This window comes from Phyllostomus discolor, chromosome 6 (assembly GCF_004126475.2).
Source record: "Phyllostomus discolor isolate MPI-MPIP mPhyDis1 chromosome 6, mPhyDis1.pri.v3, whole genome shotgun sequence".
In the NCBI taxonomy this organism is placed as follows: domain Eukaryota; kingdom Metazoa; phylum Chordata; class Mammalia; order Chiroptera; family Phyllostomidae; genus Phyllostomus; species Phyllostomus discolor.
This window is the reverse complement of record NC_040908.2, coordinates 144360660-144378972: the sequence shown is the minus strand read 5'-3', so window position 1 is coordinate 144378972 and position 18313 is coordinate 144360660. Positions and strand designations below refer to the sequence as shown.

General features: G+C 41.1%; 1 protein-coding gene across 5 annotated transcripts in view; it reads left to right on the top strand.

The window, feature by feature from the left end:
• The window catches only part of DCDC1 (doublecortin domain containing 1), a 360320-nt gene that overhangs the window by 323007 nt on the left and 19000 nt on the right, over positions 1-18313 (top strand). For 4 of the 5 annotated variants that reach the window (XM_036029173.1, XM_036029175.1, XM_036029174.1 and 1 more), the window contains 6 exons: positions 974-1177; positions 2423-2624; positions 6089-6241; positions 6954-7055; positions 11632-11768; positions 13015-13194. In XM_036029173.1, the coding sequence (XP_035885066.1) occupies positions 974-1177; positions 2423-2624; positions 6089-6241; positions 6954-7055; positions 11632-11768; positions 13015-13194 (978 nt within the window). The remainder of the gene's footprint in view (positions 1-973; positions 1178-2422; positions 2625-6088; positions 6242-6953; positions 7056-11631; positions 11769-13014; positions 13195-18313) is intronic. The other variant, XM_036029176.1, reaches the window with a different exon arrangement.

The following is an 18313-nucleotide window of genomic DNA, read 5'->3' as shown; positions in this document are numbered from 1 at the left end:
GAATTCACGCATCCATGTCTAATATTATTTATAGCTTATGGAGGAAAAAAATCCCTGCCGCTTTCCTGTGATCTTAATTTACCATGGCACCATTTAAAAAATCCTGTCTTTCAAGTTTAGAAGTGAGAAGAGCTAAGGGGACCTTACACAGCTGTATAAAAAGGGGTGATCCCTAAGAGGTGGGCAACCTTCCGCCCAGCCCTGGTCTGCTCAGCAGGGCTTGCCCACCCCATTCCCCGATCACTCTGCCTGGCCTTGGGCCCTTCAATCCAAGACAACTGCAGGGGAGGGTGGGGGATGGGACAGCAACAGTCACAATAAACATCAACTGAAACAACAGCTCTGAAGAAGAAAAGAAGTCCATCCTCTGGGCAAGTCTGAGGCATTTGCCTTTGCTCCAGCAATAGTTGGGTAGTGCTGAGGAGGTTGCTGGGAGCTGTTTGGAAATAATTCCCCATGTCACAGCATCTCAGACGGAGCTTTCCCCTAGGGCAGCCTCCTGTGCAGGGCTGGAAAGGGAAAGGCGAAGTGTGGTGTTTACCACAATCTTTACCACGTGGTTAGGGCTACACTCCTCTCCCTCCTCCTCCATCAGTATCTGCCACCAGAGCAGGGCATCACCCTCCAGTTAAAGGTGAAGAGAGTATCTGCACTGCCATTGTTGCTTCACCCCAGGTTCTCTCTGGCCCTGGCTTCCTTCCCCATCTCCTGTCACAGGCGAAGGCCAGAAACACATCCCAGGGCCCAGACTCTCCTAGAGACTCGGTGACAGGCTCGGAAGAGAACTGAGTTCTGACTCAGTGTCCTTCCCTCTATGGCATCCAATACCTATAGCACGTGAAGTGGACATTTCAAAATTTAGGTGGTGTGCACATGTGCACATATTTATCAAATGGAGAGGTAGAAATGTACCAGAATAACAAAACTGGAAGTAAAAAAAAGCTTGAGTAGACCAATGATTTTTTTTAATCAGGCTGATTTATCTTCTGACGAGGCTGAGAAAACTCTAAGTTATTATGAACAACGTTTATTGTCTTTACGGATGAAGACCTGCACAGAAGTTGTGTCTCGTAGTGGTGTGGCAGCTATGCACCAGAAGGCAGTGAAAATAATTGCATACAAAAATGGAGATGGATATCGGAATGGGAAGCTAATTGTGGCTGAAACATTCCCCACAGTAAGTGGCTATCACCTAAATGTGTCTTGCCTTTTCAAAGGTAATGATGATGGCGATTCTTCTGACAAGACCGGGGGTGGTGGGATTGAGTGATAAATGTCCCTAGCCAGTGTCACCAGGTGACACTGATAAAGATCAAGATCTCTGTTTTCTCAAATACATTCTTTTTTATTGCATTTCTGTGGCTATGGTCTTAGGAAAATGAGAAATCAGAATATGGTTATTAGTTTGGCTCCAGAACAAAGATATATAAAAGCAAGAGGAGAACAGAGCTACCTAGCAGATTTTCTTCACTCCTGTGATAGAATGCCTTTTTGGCCTCCCTTCCCATTCCAGCTTCTAGTTGTATGTCCCCTGAATACCTTAGGAGATGCCGGCTCATTCCCTCACTTATCGCTGGAGGATCTGAGCCATGATGTGTTGATAGGATGAAGCTGGGTCATCCTAGGAGGAGATGGCTGCTTCCTGTAGTCACGGGAACTGCAGAAAGCCCCGAAGGCCGACCTAGCTTTGTCCTTCTGTTCTTTAGCATTTATCTTGTCAATACCCTTAATGACATTAATTTACAAACCGCATTATATATGATATGCAGTTGCCCTGGAGACTTCCCTACAAACACTCACATATACATATACTTGTTAATTCACCTTTCTGGTTGAATACAAATAGATTTTTAAAATTAAGATACTGTTGTTCAATGGAATAAGCAAAGTACAAAAGTTAGCAACTCCAAGATTCATGCTAGGATCCCCAGCCTGCTTTTGTGATGCTTGGCAAAATTATTCTTTTAGCCTGTTTTCCCATCTGCAAAATGGCAATAGTAATTGGCAAATGTGCCAGCTTTTGATTTTAAAATCAACTACTCATTTATTTTAAAGCAGTTTATCAAGATGATTGCAACTATTTTATACCTTATGAAGTAACAAAATTGAAAGTGGATTTCTGGGTTGAACATTTTTTTAAGGAAATCCTCTGATAATAAAATATATTAATATACATTAGCTACTGTTTAAAATATTTGGAGCTAAGGCTCTTCACAGCTGGAATGGACTCACAGTGTGAGATTAGGTAGAACAATCTAATATTAAAAATTGTCTCTAATCAAACATCAAATGGGCAGTTATTCAGCTTTCTATTTTCTCAAAGTAAAGGGCTTTCTTGGATTCCTAAAATAACAAGCTCTTCATGATTATTCCCAGTGCCATCACTTCTTCCTCTCAGCTCCTCACAGTCTGTGTTATGTAGCTCCTCACAGAATGCACGGAGCAACTTGGCCTTGCCCGAGCAGCCTCCAAAGTATATACCAAAGATGGAACCTCAGTCCTGTCCTTGTGTGATCTGGTTTTGTGGGCTCTGGATGAATCTCTTCTCCACAGAGACTCCAAGGAACCAAAGGAAGAGGTAACCCCTGTTGGAACAAAGGAGACAACTACAGAAAATATGGAAGGTTGGTTATATTCTACAAGATTTAGCTGATTCTCCTTATGTCTGGTCATAAAAAAGTTAAAGGGGATTCTTTCCCTCAGTCACCTCTTCTAGCATTACAAAATCACAGGAAGATACTCTCATGTGAGATTCTTATATTGTTTTCACTTTGTAGAACCACAAGAAAAAATTTAAAAATAATATAAAACTGGTCTCCGCACCAAAACAATGAATAACCTATCTGGAATTTATAAAATATGTTTGACAGCCTAGCTACTTTGTGCAACTTGAGCAGATTTTGTTCTTAAATTCAGGACCCACACCAACTGGAGACCACTTAAGAAAGAGGGGCTGGATCAATGCCAATCTCTTCCTACTATTACATGAGGTGCCCATACCTCCTGCCTTCCAGGCCTCTTCGCTTGCCCCTGCCCATCCCCACTGCTCCTATAAACTCCCAGAAACTCCAACAAATGTTTCTGTATTGCAGCTCCCAGCACATTGTATTATAGTTATCTGTTTACATCTTTGTGTGTCTCATCAAGGCTATGTACACCTTGAGGTTAGCTAAATGAAAAAGCATCTTGCCAGCAGGGATTCTGCAGAGTCATCTCAGTTTCCTGCTATTGTTGTATTGGCAGGCGTGGTTCAGAGGTTAAGAAGTTGGGTTTTGGAGCCAGAATATCAGGGTTCCTGTCCTAGCCATTGGTTGCTAGAGGAATGGTCTCGGGCAAGCTGCTCCACCTCTCTGTTCTTCAATTTCCCCATTTTTCAAATTAGGACACTAACAGCCACTCACTTCATGGAATTTTTATGAGGATCAAATAAATATTCATGTGAATATATACTCATTTGGTCCTCATAAATATGGCTATGTATTCATACAAGTATATAGATATGAATATATGTGTATATAAATCTCTCTCTCATTTACCACTTAGAAGAGTGCCTGGTTGATGTTTACCAACTAGTCAATGAATATTAGTTATCATTGTTACATGTGGGGTTCAGTAGGAAAAACTCACCCTTCTTCCTTTGTATTTCTCCTTTATTCTCATACTCTTCTCACATCACAACCAGATGACTCTTTTTCCCACACCAAGCAATTTTGTGGCACATGCTGAGTATTCTATAATTTAACTAAATTCTGACACTGTTCATCTGAAGACAGCATCGGACCCCATGGGTTAAGGGCTCGGTTCCACAAGACGGCTCCCTCCTCACTTCAGATGTCAGTTGCAAGTCCACCTTGTTACCTGCGCTTCAGACCAGTTGGCTGTAAATAGGAAATTCCCACAACTCCCTCGTTGGGCTCCATTAATTTGCTAAAACAACTCACGGAAATCAGGAAAACAATTTACTCGTTGGTTACTGGTTTATTATGATAGTGTATGATGAGGACCGCAGATGAACATTCCTATGGGAGAGATGCACAGGGCAAGGTACGTGGGAAGGAGTGTAGGGCACCCATCGTCTTCCCAAGCCCTCCACTGTCCCAGAGGCTTCACGTGCCCACCAAGCCAGAAGGTCTTCTAACCCTGTACTTCTGGGATTCTTATGCAGACTTCATGATGTAGGCACGATCGAGCATGAACTCCATTTCCGGCCTTTCTCCCCTCTCTGTGGAATGGGGGGTAGGGTTGAAAATTTCAAGCTTTTAATCATGCCCTGGCCTGTCTGGTGACCAGCCCCATCCAGGAGCTCACCAAGAGTCACCTCAGAACCAAAAACACTCCTATCACCCCGGAAATTGCAAAGGACTTTGGAGCTGTGTCAGGACCCAGGGTCAGAGACCTACTATTAAAACAAAAGATGCCCCTAGTGCTCTCACCTCTTAGGAAACAAGGAGAATTTTAGGAGGTCTGTGCCAGGAACTAAGGGTAGAGACTAATATGCTACACGAATGTATTTTCTGTTCTTTCATGGTAACTTTTTTTTCTGTTGAGTTTTTTAAAATAATTATGTAAACAGCCCTGCCTGGTGTGGCTTAATGGATTGAGCGCCAGCCTGTGAACCAAAAGGTCACTGATTGAATTCCCAGTCAGGGCACATTCCTGGGTTGCGGCCTAGGTCCCCAGATGGGGACACGCAAGAAGCAACTGTTGCTCACACATTGATGTTTCTCTCCCTCTCTTTGTCCATCCCTTCCCCTCTGCCTAAAAATAAATAAATGAAATATTTTAAAAAACGCCAATCCTTTAAAAAATACTAATAATTATATAAACATATTTACATAAAGTTTTGCCTTTATTTGGCATATAGAATATTTTATTTCCAGGTTCTGGAAGATTATGTTCTCAAACACTCTTTTTTCAGATTTTTATTTAAAACCTGGTTTTCATGCAGTTCTTACCAAAAGGGTATGGCCATCCCTCCCTTTCTGTTGTATATTCTAAAGTTTATTCTTGATCAGGCAGGTTCACTAGCAGCTGTCCCCTTTATTGAATAGTGGTTATGCCATCAGTTTGCATTGAGGAACTTTAAAGAAACAGGCGCCTGTCAGAAATAGCATCGTGCTGACTGAGGAGGCAGTGGTTAAAGGCATAGGCCCTGGAGGCACACGGGCTGGATTCTAATCCTGTCTGTGCTCCCCACTAGCTATGTGAGTAAATCTCAGTAACCTTTTCTGTAAAATAGGCATAAGCCTAGCTCAGAGGACCATTTTGAATATTACATGAGATAACCCATGTAGACAATGTCTTGGTAAAATGCCCATCACATATTAGATTCTCGGTCTATGTTAATTTCTGTGGTAGGGTACTGTTTGCTGTATCACAAAGAGCTCCTTTACGAAGACCCTAGAATTGCTTCTCTCAAATCTCAGGACCAGGAGAGGTGTATCTTCTGAAGAATCTATCTCTCTATGTGGGCTATGTGAATCTTGAAATTGTGTTTCCCTCTTTGCTTTGGCCACTAGGATACTCAAAGTCCAAATTGTGCTTTTTCTCAAGCAAATAAAAACAGTGTGGTATGCATGTCCACGCAAAAATAAAAATATCATCTCGCACTTTTTGGATGCTTGCCCAATTAAACAGACCGAACACTAGTCTAAGTGCTTTCTTTTCTTTTTTCTTTAATCACCCGAACAGCAGAATGAAATAGACACTGTTCTCCATTTATCAGATGAGAACACTGAGCACATTTTCTCTGGCTGTAGTTTATTCCTGTATTCCTTTTCCGCCTCCCTTGGTTTCATGGTCTCTTTATATTATCCCTTTCAGAGGAGATATTTTGGTAAGCCATCTCAAATTTCCTCCAGAACTAGGTGAAGTGTAAGAAGGGAATCGAAATGTGTATTAATAATCAGATTAAATTCTGTGGCTGCTATGAAGTTCTGATCAAATTTATGTATTGGTGTCAGCTTTGGTTATTGCCTATTTAAATCAAGTCATTATGAAAAATGAAATATTTTAAATAAAGTTCATTTGGTAAGCAAATGTATTCAGTATTCATTGAACGATGGTAAATGTGTCATTTGTTTCCCAGAAAACCCAAGACTGAAGGTGAAAAACAGATTATTTCCAAAGTCTGTGACATCCGATAGTTTGGATGGTATAGATGAATCTTTTTTCACCCTCATTCACAGAAACCCCATTGCCATCTGGGTGTCTTGTGGCGAACCATTTTTATCTCCGTACGGTAAGTTTTTTGTTCTTGCTTTCTTCCACACGAGTATATGAAGGGAGAGAGACGTGAATGTATGAGAAAATGAATTAACTGTGTGTAATGTTGACATAACACCATAGTTATGCAAGTAACAGGCAGTCCATCAGTTAACATGTGCACCAGGAGAACAACACTCCTATATTTGCACAATCGCCCATTTTTTTTCGTACTAGAATAGAGTAAGAATGTGGAAAAATGTCTAATTTAGTTGATAAAGAGATCCTTGGTCTATAAAGACTGAGAATAATGGTGTACATTAGAAAATAACAAATGAGTTTAATTCACACTGAAGACGACCTGTCTGCACATTTTCATGTTTAAGAATTGCACCCTTTAGGCAGTAGGTGGATGTTTAAAAAATGAGTGGTTCCAAGCTAGGATTTCATCACCTCCAAATTGTTTGTGGAAGTGGAAAATGAAATATGGCTGTTGCATATGGTAAATCTATATAATAACACAGCACTGTTCTTCTTCCCCTCCCCCTGCATCCCATAAAAAAAAATGCCTTAAGCCCTGTCATCTTTCAAATGAGGTTTCTTTTAGTGACCCCTACCTTTTAATTACTTGTTTCTAATTGAATCTATTTCTTGGAGCAGAAAATTCTTTATAAATTATTGGCTAGCATGATGAATTACTGTTGATAAAGGAATGCAAGATAAAATATCATGTATTTCTATTGCTCCAGCTTTGCAGAAAGCAGAACAAGTAGAAAAACAGAACTGGCTGGAAAAGGACAAAATTTTGGCTGACTTAGATACCATGAAACACAAAATGAGACTGTTAAAAGGTCAGTATGAATTCAATCAAGTCTCATCACGTTTAATTCTAACTAGTTTTTTTACCATCGGAAACCAGATGTTTAACTGAGTTACATATTCAATGCATATATACTGTTACAAAAGTCACTTGGGCAAGTGTAAAACCTAATAATATATCTTCTCAGCACAGATTTTATATTTATGTGAATATCACATTTAAAATTAGGAAGTTGTCTGGATTATAGAAACACCCTATTGGTTTGAAAGAATCCCTGAGCCGACATTGCATGGGCTTTGAAATCAATCCTTAAACAAAACTTGCTGGCATTCCTTGAGTGTTGCTATGGAAGAAGTTTTTTAAATGATCTGAGGGAGGAAGTGCTAAATTCTTCAAAGGCCATTGTCAGCATCTCAGAAGAGCTCCCTCTTGTCATGCAGTGTTAAGATATGCTCTTCATAAAGTGATCGATTGGCAATTGATTTTCCATATTTTTCTTTTGTCACAGAGTCTTAAGTTTCTGACCCAGCACTTCAGACACCAAATGGTTCTTTGGGGAGAAACAGTGCGTTATGGGCGTTAGTCTGGGAAGAAATACATCTCAGGCTATTTAATTGCCGTAGCAGGATTGCAACTCCCGAGTATGTGAATCTTGCCTCAGTAAACAACACTCTTAGTCCTAAGGGCACTGAACAGAGCTCTGAGTCAAATGACCATCGCTCAGTTCCTACCGAAGGAGTGGTTGGGTCCATTCCTACAGCCAGAAGATTGTATCTGGGTGTCCCACTGGGCATGTCCAGAGCTAGAGTCATCATACCACTGCACACCAGTGCCCCCTTCATTTGTTCTAACAGCGGACATACCCCCATCCACCCAGGCGTTCCACCTCAGAAACCTGGCACTCATCCTAGGCACCTCGCTCTCACTTTCTCCTGAGATCTCATTGCTCTGAACCTATTGAGTATTTCTCAGATGCATTCTAACAGTCCTAAGTCCCACAATCATTACTCACAATCATGTTAAAGCTATCATGGCCTACTCTTTGGAGAACCAGAAAAGCTTTCTAACTGGTCTCGGCAGCAGCGTCCACTCCAGGCATAGGGGTGACATCCTGGAGCTGGGCTGGTCGCACAGGAGTGCGAAGGTGTCACGGTACTCCTCGCTCCAAAGCTCACCATTGCCTTTAGGACAAAGTTGAAATCCTTACTGTGGCCTTTCATGGCCTGGTTCTCTGTAGGCTTCTGTCTTTCCTCACCAGCTCCACCAACTCCACTCCACCCACTGGGCTTTTTGTGTGTTTGTTCCAACTCATAGCTTTTAGCACCATTCAGTTCCCTCTGCCTCCAACTTTTCTCTCTCCTGTCCTCTTCCATTGCTCCTACTCATTTTATACCTTTTACTTGTCATTTCTTTCTAAACACTTTCCCTAACACTGCCAGTCAGGGATACTGTGGTTCATCACACTCTGAGCTTCTCCTGTGGTAGTCCTTGTCACAGTGGTATGGTTATCCGATCATGTAACACGTGACTGTCTCTCCTATGTTATAAGTTACATACCTTTCTTATTTGTTCTCTGAATAGCTTCAGAAAGATTGAATTAGAGCATGGGTGGAATTTCAACCACTCCAGTGAGTTTTCTCCTCTACTCCTGTATCAAGTTAAATCAATACAAAGTAACACACTGAAAATAGCGCCTGGCAGGGCTGCCTTGACTGAGTTCTGACTTGATATCAAGTGTTCAGCTTTTTCTGCAATGAAGTATTAAAGAGGCATTTAAAGTTCAGGTGACATCATCTATAATATTGCTTTCGAAGAGTCTGTTTGGTCAGATGATGTTCATTATGGAGAAATCCACTGATGTAGTTTCTGCTAGAATTCAGTGCTAAGATAAATCTTGTCTCTACTGACAAACTGTTATGTTTTCTGCTATTAAATGTAAATTCAATACATGCTTATAAAACACCCGCTCTGAGGAAGGCCCTGTCTTGTTTTGGGGGGTTATGAGGATAAGAATTAGTCTAAGTCCAGTTAACTGCAGTCCCTGTTGGACTGTGAGCTTCTTGAGGACAGGGTGAGAGGAGGTATGGAAGGTGTGACAGTGGCTGAATGCATTCTTGCCTGTTGTTACAGCCCTTGGTAAATGCAACAAATGTTTTTGAGTATCTACAAAATACTGTGCTAAGCCGATTGTACATTTCATTTGTAAGCATGCCCATTGTTAATATTAATCATCATATTAATAATAACCTTTTAGGTCTCCTATGATTAAGTAACAAATGTCAGATATTTACAACCTGCTTAGCACGTACTAGATACTCGGTATCTATTAGAGTTGGGGTTCCTGAGAAGGCAGCCCGCATTCCCATTTGGGGTCTTAAACACGAATAAGTAAAGGTCAAGATGGCAGGCACATCAGGCCAAAGTATCACCTTTGTTTTGAATAAAGACAATGCAAGAACCTTTTATTTGGTGTGATAATTAATGGAGCTGCTAAATGAAATGCTGAATGAAACCCCACATAAACAGACTCACCCTCCCAGACACAGATGATGCTGGACCAGGGAGGGCCTCCTGGTAGGGGGTGGGAATGAGGGCAGCCTCCCAGGTTTTGTAGTCTGAGGTGTGTAGCCTGAGGTGTGTAGTCTGAAAAGATAGTGAGGCACTAGTGTTCTCTAGCCTTCCCCATGGACAGTTGGCTGTTATCATTACTTCCCCCTGATTGCGTGTGAAATAAAATAGGATACGTAGAAAATGTAATAAGAAAGCAAAAAGAATTTATGCAATACATTTTTGCTTGGTTTCAGTAGTCGTACATACATAAATAACAGTTTGCTAGGAAAACCATTCCCCAAACCAAAACCGTTTGTGGTGACATTATGTCTCTTTGTGAAATTTATAGTTGAATTGTGTTCATATTCTTAACACCATTAGAAGCAAGTTGACAAAAAACAAATTAATGCATAATGAGCTCTGCTCTTGCCTATATTCAAATCCTGGCTCTCAACCATGTAAGTGATAAACTATTGTTGAACTCTCACTAATTGAACATAATTTTAGTGTTCAAAGTGCATTATAAATAAAATATTTATTGAAATATTACCCAAGAAGGATGTGCATCATAAATTAATGTTGTCTGCGCTTTATGAAGAGAGTTGGCTGAAAACTACGTTTAGTGCGTAAATTTCTGTTTTGTGTTTTCCTGGCACCTCTGTGTTTTCCCCAAAGCATGTTGTGTTATGGCATTGCCACTGTCACTCATCCGCTGACTGATTCAGTTATGTTTTCCCCACATCCGCACATTGCAGATGAATGCCTATTCGGTACATAGTTTCAGCTGCTATGAAAAGTCATTGCTGCCACTTATTATTATCACTGGATCAATTTCCACACACTGGACCTACAAGAGCACAAATGCTTTATCCTCTGCAAGCACTGAGTTATCTTCAGAGAGTTTTATGTTCATCGTCGTATTCTGAAATTCTACCCGTGAAGGGTCCCTTGGCAACACAATTGGGACTCAACTTCATTCTAGTAATGTCATTATCATATCCCCCTCAGTGTAACTGTCTCAGAGAAGCCCTCTCAGAGACCTCGGGCTAGGTCGGCCACTCCTGTTACCGACCTCTGGCTTCCACAGACCTTCTGTCCTTCCCTGGTGCTGCACTGCTGCATCGGTTACTAGCTTACTATCATAGTCATTTCCTTGACATCCACCTTTCCCATCAACGTGTCCGCCTTTGCAGCAAGGACCTGGTCTCGAACAGTTTTGTATTTGAATCCTCCAGCGTAATGCCTGACCCGTGGCTGGTGTTCCACCTAGGTTTCTGGAAGGAATGTACAAGAGAAAGTATTATTTTTACTCAAGAAATTTAGAGATCAGTGTGAGACTCAGTGCTGAGTATCTCGTTAGCGCACAAAAAAATTCTTAAGTATGATTTTTAAGCCTCTTTAACGATGGTAAGTGGTCTAGTTGAAAGAGTGCATACAGTCAAATCACCAAACTTATTAAATCACGCCTGTGATTCTTTGGAATACAGTGTTCCAATAAATATTTTCTCTTACCACAGCTTTTTAACAGCCTAAAGGGCACAGCAGAGGTGTCGGAAACTAATCGTGCTCACGGGGTATTATTAGATAGAAAAAAAAAGGCCTCCTGTCTCTTGGGTTAATATTATTTCAGAAATACTTAATCCCCAGGCTGCTAAGCTAATTGTGGGGGAAAGGCTTATTATTAGTGTAGAGAACAAAACATATGTTCCATGACTGGAAGAGATGATGGGCTATATAGGTCATGGATTCTATTTGACTAAATTACCACTGAACCATATCACGGACGAGAGGCTGGGGCCAGTGTGGAAGTTGGAGTATTCTTTCTTTCCCATCTGTGCAGCGAGAGTGCGTATCCTGGCCGCTTGAAACTGCAAGCTCCCAAATGAAGAGGCATTGTTAGATATTATTACCTTAGGCATTTTAACTTTTATGATATATTTAGTATTTTAGCCTATGCTCCCAACGAGAATGATTTATGCATAGAAAGCCAAACCAATTTATTTGGAATCTGAAAGCTCATCATCAGAAACAACATTTCCAGAGCCTTCTTCCCCCAGGGCGGCGAGTAGCAGCCCGTCAGCCGGCCACCATGGTCCCCAACAAAAGCCCTGTGCAGCCGGTGGTGGTGGAGGGAGGCTGGACTGAGCAGACTCAAGAGGAAATTAAACTCATGGAACTTATTAGACATACAGAGGTATGTTCTTTAGGACTCAAGACGTTAAAGACTCTGCCCTCTCTTACCAGCTTTCAAAACCGCAGCACTGAGTTTTAAAATCATGCTATTAATATGTCCTCAGCATCGGGTCAGTTATGACCACAAAAGGCATATGCCAAGCCTTGAGTTGGCATTTGGAGAGTAGCTATCCAAAAGACATCCAGCTCATAGGGAAGTCTGTTTTGTTGGAACGGAGACCAGAAATTATGACCCTGACCGAGAAGAAAAAAGGCCCAGTGGATATGTACCAAGGTGATTATAATAAGTGTAGTCAAGTTGAGCCTTATGGCTTCACTGCTCATCACTCCTAAGGGTATGTCTCAATATGTAAGAAGAGCAAGGAGCAAAATACTAATTGCAATGGAGACATTCACAAGTGAGGACTTCAAAATGCTGTTTCCACCCAATTGCTTAATCTGTCAGGATCGCCCGACATAAAAAAGGCGAGAAGAGAAAGGTCAGCTGCTGAGAGAGGATTGGGGATGGAGACCTGGGAAAACTTTTTGCTTTGTGAAGTTATCATTAAAATGATATGTTCTTATTTAATAGAGTTTTTCAAATCATGAAAATCAAATCAATCTGAATCTTAGGTGTGTGCCCAAGTCAAGGTTACTAGAAAAAAAGAAATTGACATTGCTAGAAATACAACTTCTTGCCAAATTAAGAAGGATAAATCACTGACCAGGGGATGCATGTGAAGCATTGAACTCAGACATGCTTGAAGTAGGATGAAAAGCTGCCTGGCAGGGATCTGGCAAAGTGTAAGGGTGGCTGCTCTGTTTTAAAAGACAGAGAGTAGGGACTTAAACAACCATCCCGTGCACTCCCTTAAGCATTTTTTGGTTCAAGGAAATGATGTTGTAATTCTAATAAAAAAAAACTCATTTGTTAGATGCAGACATATTTCTCAGTAGGAGAAACACCATGCAGAAGTCCAAAAGCACATCTCTATTCACTACTTCAAATTATAAATGAAAGCTAAGCACTTTGCCAAAATAAGTGCCTTATAATTATCACCGCAATGATTATCATTGCCTTCAGTGATTCATTGAAGCAAAGGAAATTTACAGAAGACTCAGTGACAGGAGAGGGTAATGCACATCCTAAAAAATTTTTTTTCAATGTGATTTACAGTTCTAAGATTTCTGTCTTTCATTACATTCTTCACACATACACTAGACAGAGCATTCTCTAAACACGTCATTCTCTGGGCTTTCCTTGACAGGCACACCTTTCTGAAGTCCAAGAACAGCAATCCAAGAGAAATTCTCCAATCGCAACTAAACGTACAGCACGCAAGCAGAGCGGCCTGTATAAGCAACCCGATGCCAAACGAGTCTGGATTTATCTAAATGGGTGCAGACCTGAGGATGGCACTTATGCCTGGGGCAAGACTATTTCAGAGGTAAGCCCAACGTGGAAGGCCTGGGTTCGAATCCCAGTTCTGATACTTCTGAATGATTAAGTGAGACAAATTACTTTACCTGTCTAACCTCATTTTCTCAACAGTGCAGTGGGAATGATACTTTCCTCACAGGATTGGCATGATGGTTAAATGAGTGCAGATGAGTGAAATGTGGGGTCCAGTGTATGTGAGTGTGAATCGGAATGTGACTCTTGGCCACCAGAGAACAATGACAATTAAATCCACTGCAGCCAACGAGTGAAGTCTAACCTTTGGAATAATTTAAAACAAGTTTCCTGTTCTGTTTTAAAACCAGCTTACAGAAGAATGATTTTTCCATGGGGGGAAAATGCAGACAACTGTAATCGAACAACAGTAAAATAATTTTTTAAAAACGGAATGGTTTTTCCCTTGTCAGGTGTTATTCACTAGATATGTTCTCTGTAGAAAAAACAATATTCATCAGAGAAAAATCCATCTTAGTTTTAGTCCCAGGGTCCTGGGACTGCAGCAAACTTTCACTTTCCAAAGTTAAAGTATCAGCTAAGGGAAAGATGAGGAGCAGCTCATTTATTGCAATATCAAGGACATAGTTCTAACATTTGACATTTTTGTCTTGGTCTTTAAAAACTTTAGGCACCTAATAAATGGCTTGTGGTAGACCTTTAAAAAGTCCTGCCCGTCTCAGTGATATCTTACAGAGTTGTTTGGCTTTTTTATTTTGTGAAATGTTTTTTGTAAAAAGTGGGAGGACAAGAGGAAGTCACAGAAAGGTGAGAAGTCGGTGCAGGTGGAGGGAAAGCGAGACGGTGTAAGAGACTGGCTGGTGCGCACAGGTTGGTGAGGGCGTCTGGGGCACTGGGGGCACCTCTGAGGGGTTCTGCCCGAAGACTGGCCCAGTTTCAAAGTGGGACAGAGACCGCCCCTCTTTGATAGGGGCTTTGAATAAGACCTGGGAAAGCAATCACATCTCAGAAGTTGACAACCAACTCGCTCTGCCTGAGAAAGGAGATACAAATATAGGAAATGTACTCAAAACTAGGAATACAAGTAAAGACACTTGATATACATAGAAAAAAATAAAATGGTATAATTCTTCCTTGTTGGCTTCACTGAAAGTCTCAGTTTGTGTTGTAGATGCTAAGTCTTAAAATGCATTACAGCTAGAACTGATACATTAGTGGGGGAATGTGAGGCAACTGATAAGTAGGTAAAAGTTAGAAAAGGGACTATAGGATTAAGGGCTTATCAGACTCAGGATAGTCTGATAGCAACTTATGCTAACTCTTACCAAAATTCCACATGTGGTGGAGGGATGACTTTTTGACCTATGTGACTCTGACATAGCATATAAATGTCACTTCATAATTTAGTTGCATGATTATTCCACGATCATGCAACTTTTTAATGAACTTTGTCCATGCAGGGCATTGTGCTAGATGCTGTAAGGTATTATTCCAATTTATGTGTGTGAAAAGATTTTGAAAACTTTATAGTGTAGTATAATTCACAGGTTAATACTGTGAGTAGTAGTAGCAGGAAGAGGGATAACATAATATGTGGTCTATGCTCTCATTAAATTAATATTTTAAATTGGCAAAGCACTGAAAACGTATCAAGGTTTACTTGGGTGTAGAGAAACAGGCACTGTCATGTTGACTGAAGTACAATGTTTTGTAGGACAATGTGGCTATTCATATTATAAGAAAATGTACTTCTGAACTTTTCCCTAAGGATATGTTCATGAATTTATGCAAGGACTGTTTAGTAAGAATATTTATCACAGTGCTATTTATAATACAGATAGATTAGAAATAAACACTCATAAATAGAGAGTTGGTCAAGTGAATTATAGTACAGAGGATGGCATATTATAACTCAACACCAGCTTTAGAAAGAATGACGGCAATAAAAGTGTTTGATATACTAAGTGAAAAAAGGCAAAATAGAAAGCACGTAGAGCTGAATTCTGTATACATACATGCACACACCTAGAAAAAAAGACTGGAAAGGTGTTATTTTGGGAAGTGTTTCCTGGATGTTCTTATTATTGGTGACCTCATAAAAGTGGTATTCTTTCTTGTGTGTTTTTCTGTGTGTTCCATATTTTGTTGTGATGAACACAGATGGTCTTTGTTAAGAAAAATGTATCTGCTAAGGGCACAAACGTTCTTCTCGGAGAAGCTCTAACAGCATGTGATGTGGTCCAATTAGCAGTGTAGGCAGAAAGCCAGTAGTTCAGATGAGGGGAACATTGCCTGCCCGGGGAGGCGGAGGAAGGCTCCACAGAGGAATCTATCAGGATGGCTGATGGAACTTGAGAAATGGGTCACATTCAACATCTTAGGTGGAAAAGTCCTTTAAAAGGATAAGGGGCACCACACCCCAAAATGTGGGTGTTGGAGTTCATAAATCATATAAGGAGGATGGTCTTGAACTGACAAGTAGAGAGAGATCCACACAACTGGAGACACTGTTTAAAAGCGTGAGCCACACGCTACCTGTAGTAGTCTACTTGGGCTGCCATGGCAAGACACCACAGACTGGGCAGCTCAAACAGAAATGTATTACTCACGGTTCTGGAGGCTGAGAAGTCCAAGAGAAGGTGCCAGCAGGGCTGGATTCTGATGAGGCCTCGTTTTCTGGTTTGCAGACAGCCGCCTCCTCCCTGCTCTGGGTCCTCCCATGGCCTTTCCTCCATGCATGCGTGGAGGGGGAGAGGGAAAAGGCTGTAGTCTCTTCTTCTTCCTTTAAGACCACAATCCTATCGGATAAGCACCCTACCCTAATGACCTCATTTAATCATAATTACCTCCTTCAAGTCCCCTTCTCCAAATATAGTCACATTGAATGTTAGGGCTTAAACTTATGAGTTTGGGGGAGGACACAATTCAGTCCCTTACACCATCCCAGACTAAAGTGCTTGCGCCACTGGTCTTCCCTGAATAAGGCAGGGGCATCGTGAAAGCAATGTTTTGGGCACATTACTGTGGCTCAGTGTGTAGAAAGATACTTGGGAAATGCTTACACGGTTTTCTGCATGTGATTTCTTCCTTTGCTTTATTTTTTAAAAAGTTCTTGCTTATCCCTTTCCTTTCTTTTCCTTTCCTTTCCTTGTCCATGCCTTTCATTTTTGTTTTTAGGGACTGCCTCAGGTTCTTTGTGATTGGTTATGAATGTACCATTTCAGCCTATGAGGCTGTAAAGAATGCTTCTGGAGAGTGGACTTGCGTGTGAATCAGACGGACAACAGGAAGGGAAGGTTCAGACTTCTCTGGGGGAATCAGCCCACTGTCACCAATTCCAAAGAAGTGAGAAGTTTCCGTGGTTGGCACTTTCACCAGGAGAATGAGGACAGGACACATATCACAGCGCTTCCCTCCCCTCTCTGTAATGAAACCCCCAGACAGTATTTGAATCCCCTCTAATGCAGGCTTTCCCTCAACTCCTTTCACTGCTGTGGCCATTCTGGATGATTTAACCACATCCTTCCTACCCACCCTTCGGACATTGCCAGAGCGGCCCTCATCTGCAACTGCTGTAGGCTCATCTGTCATCAACGCACCACGGTGGCTTCCTCACCAGATTAGTGGCTCTTTCCTCAGGGCCGACATCTTTCTCTGATTTATGATGGCCCAGGCCCCTCCTTCTATTGACCAGAAGCATTTGTCTTTGCCCATTCCTGTAACACCTCTTATCCTACAGAATTTCAAAATTAGTGTGTTCTCTCTCAGCCAGGAACAGTTCCCAATGTGTGTGTGGAAGGTGAAAAAATGAGAAACAGCCCCCTTTGATTTGCAGACACAAGTACCTCATGCCCACAGGGAATACGCAATAGTTCCATGATGGCCATGTGCCCCGCCCTGAGAAGCCCTTGTCTGGGAAAGTTAAACTTACAAAACAGATTGTGGGAGAAAAATAATGCGTAGACTATTGTTTCTTTATTATGAGCTTTTGTCATTGCAAACATTACAAACATTGAATTTATATTATCCACTTTAAAAATGAAACTTGAGTAATTTAGACTCATTTGAAAAACTGAGAATTAAGGATGTCATTAGAGGTCATAAGCAGACTAGATATTTTAGTCTGTACTAAAAATGCCTTATTTTCCAATTAATTTTAAAAGAGCTCTGTAAACTCACTGAGTTTGTCTCATGTAAATAGATCTTTGTAAAAACCAAGTGAAATAGTGATATATTTAATTCATATTTTGCATTTAGTCTAAGTTTTTATTAAGTAATGTTTATTTTTCTGATTATGAATTAGAAACACGATCTCTATAGAATAGTGACATTTTGGTGGTAAAATGGGAAAATATGTAAGAATTATCTATATGTGGGATCTTTTTAAGCTACACAAGTTCCTTCCAGAGACAGATCTATATATATATTTCTAGGAAAGCTCCCAGCCAAGATAGAAACTCAGATATCATACCCTTTGGTTACATTAGAGCAGAAAATAAATTAATAACTTCTATGGATTAAACTGTGCCCCCTCAGATTTTATGTTGAAGCCCTAACCCCCAATGTGACTGTATCTGGAGGTAGCACTTCTAGGTTAAATAATGTCTTAAGGTCGGGCCCTAATCTGATAGGATTTGTGGCTTTGTCAGAAGAGTAAAAGAGAGATTCCTCTCTTCCCTCACCGTGTGAGGACACAACAAGAAAGCAGCTGCCCGAAAGCCAGGAAGATATCTATCACCAGAAACTGAATCAGCACCTCAATCTTGGTCTCCTCCACCTCCAGAACTGTGAGAAGTAAATTTCTGCTGTTTAAGACACACAGAAACAGAGATCACATGGAGGGTTATCGTCAGGGAGGTGGAGGGAGGAGAACGGGAAAAAGGTACAGGGAATAAGAAGCATACGTGTTAGGTGCAGAATAGACAGGGGGAGGTTAAGAATAGTATAGGAAATGGAGAAGCCAAAGACCTTACACGTACAACCCATGGACATGAACTAAGGGGGGATAATGCTGGTGGGAGGGGAGATGCAGGCTGGAGGGGAATAAGGCAGGGGAAATGAGACATCTGTAATAGCATAATCAATAAAATACATTTTAAACAATTTATGGATCCCCAAACCATTTCTTTCATCAAAATATAATTATTGTTTAT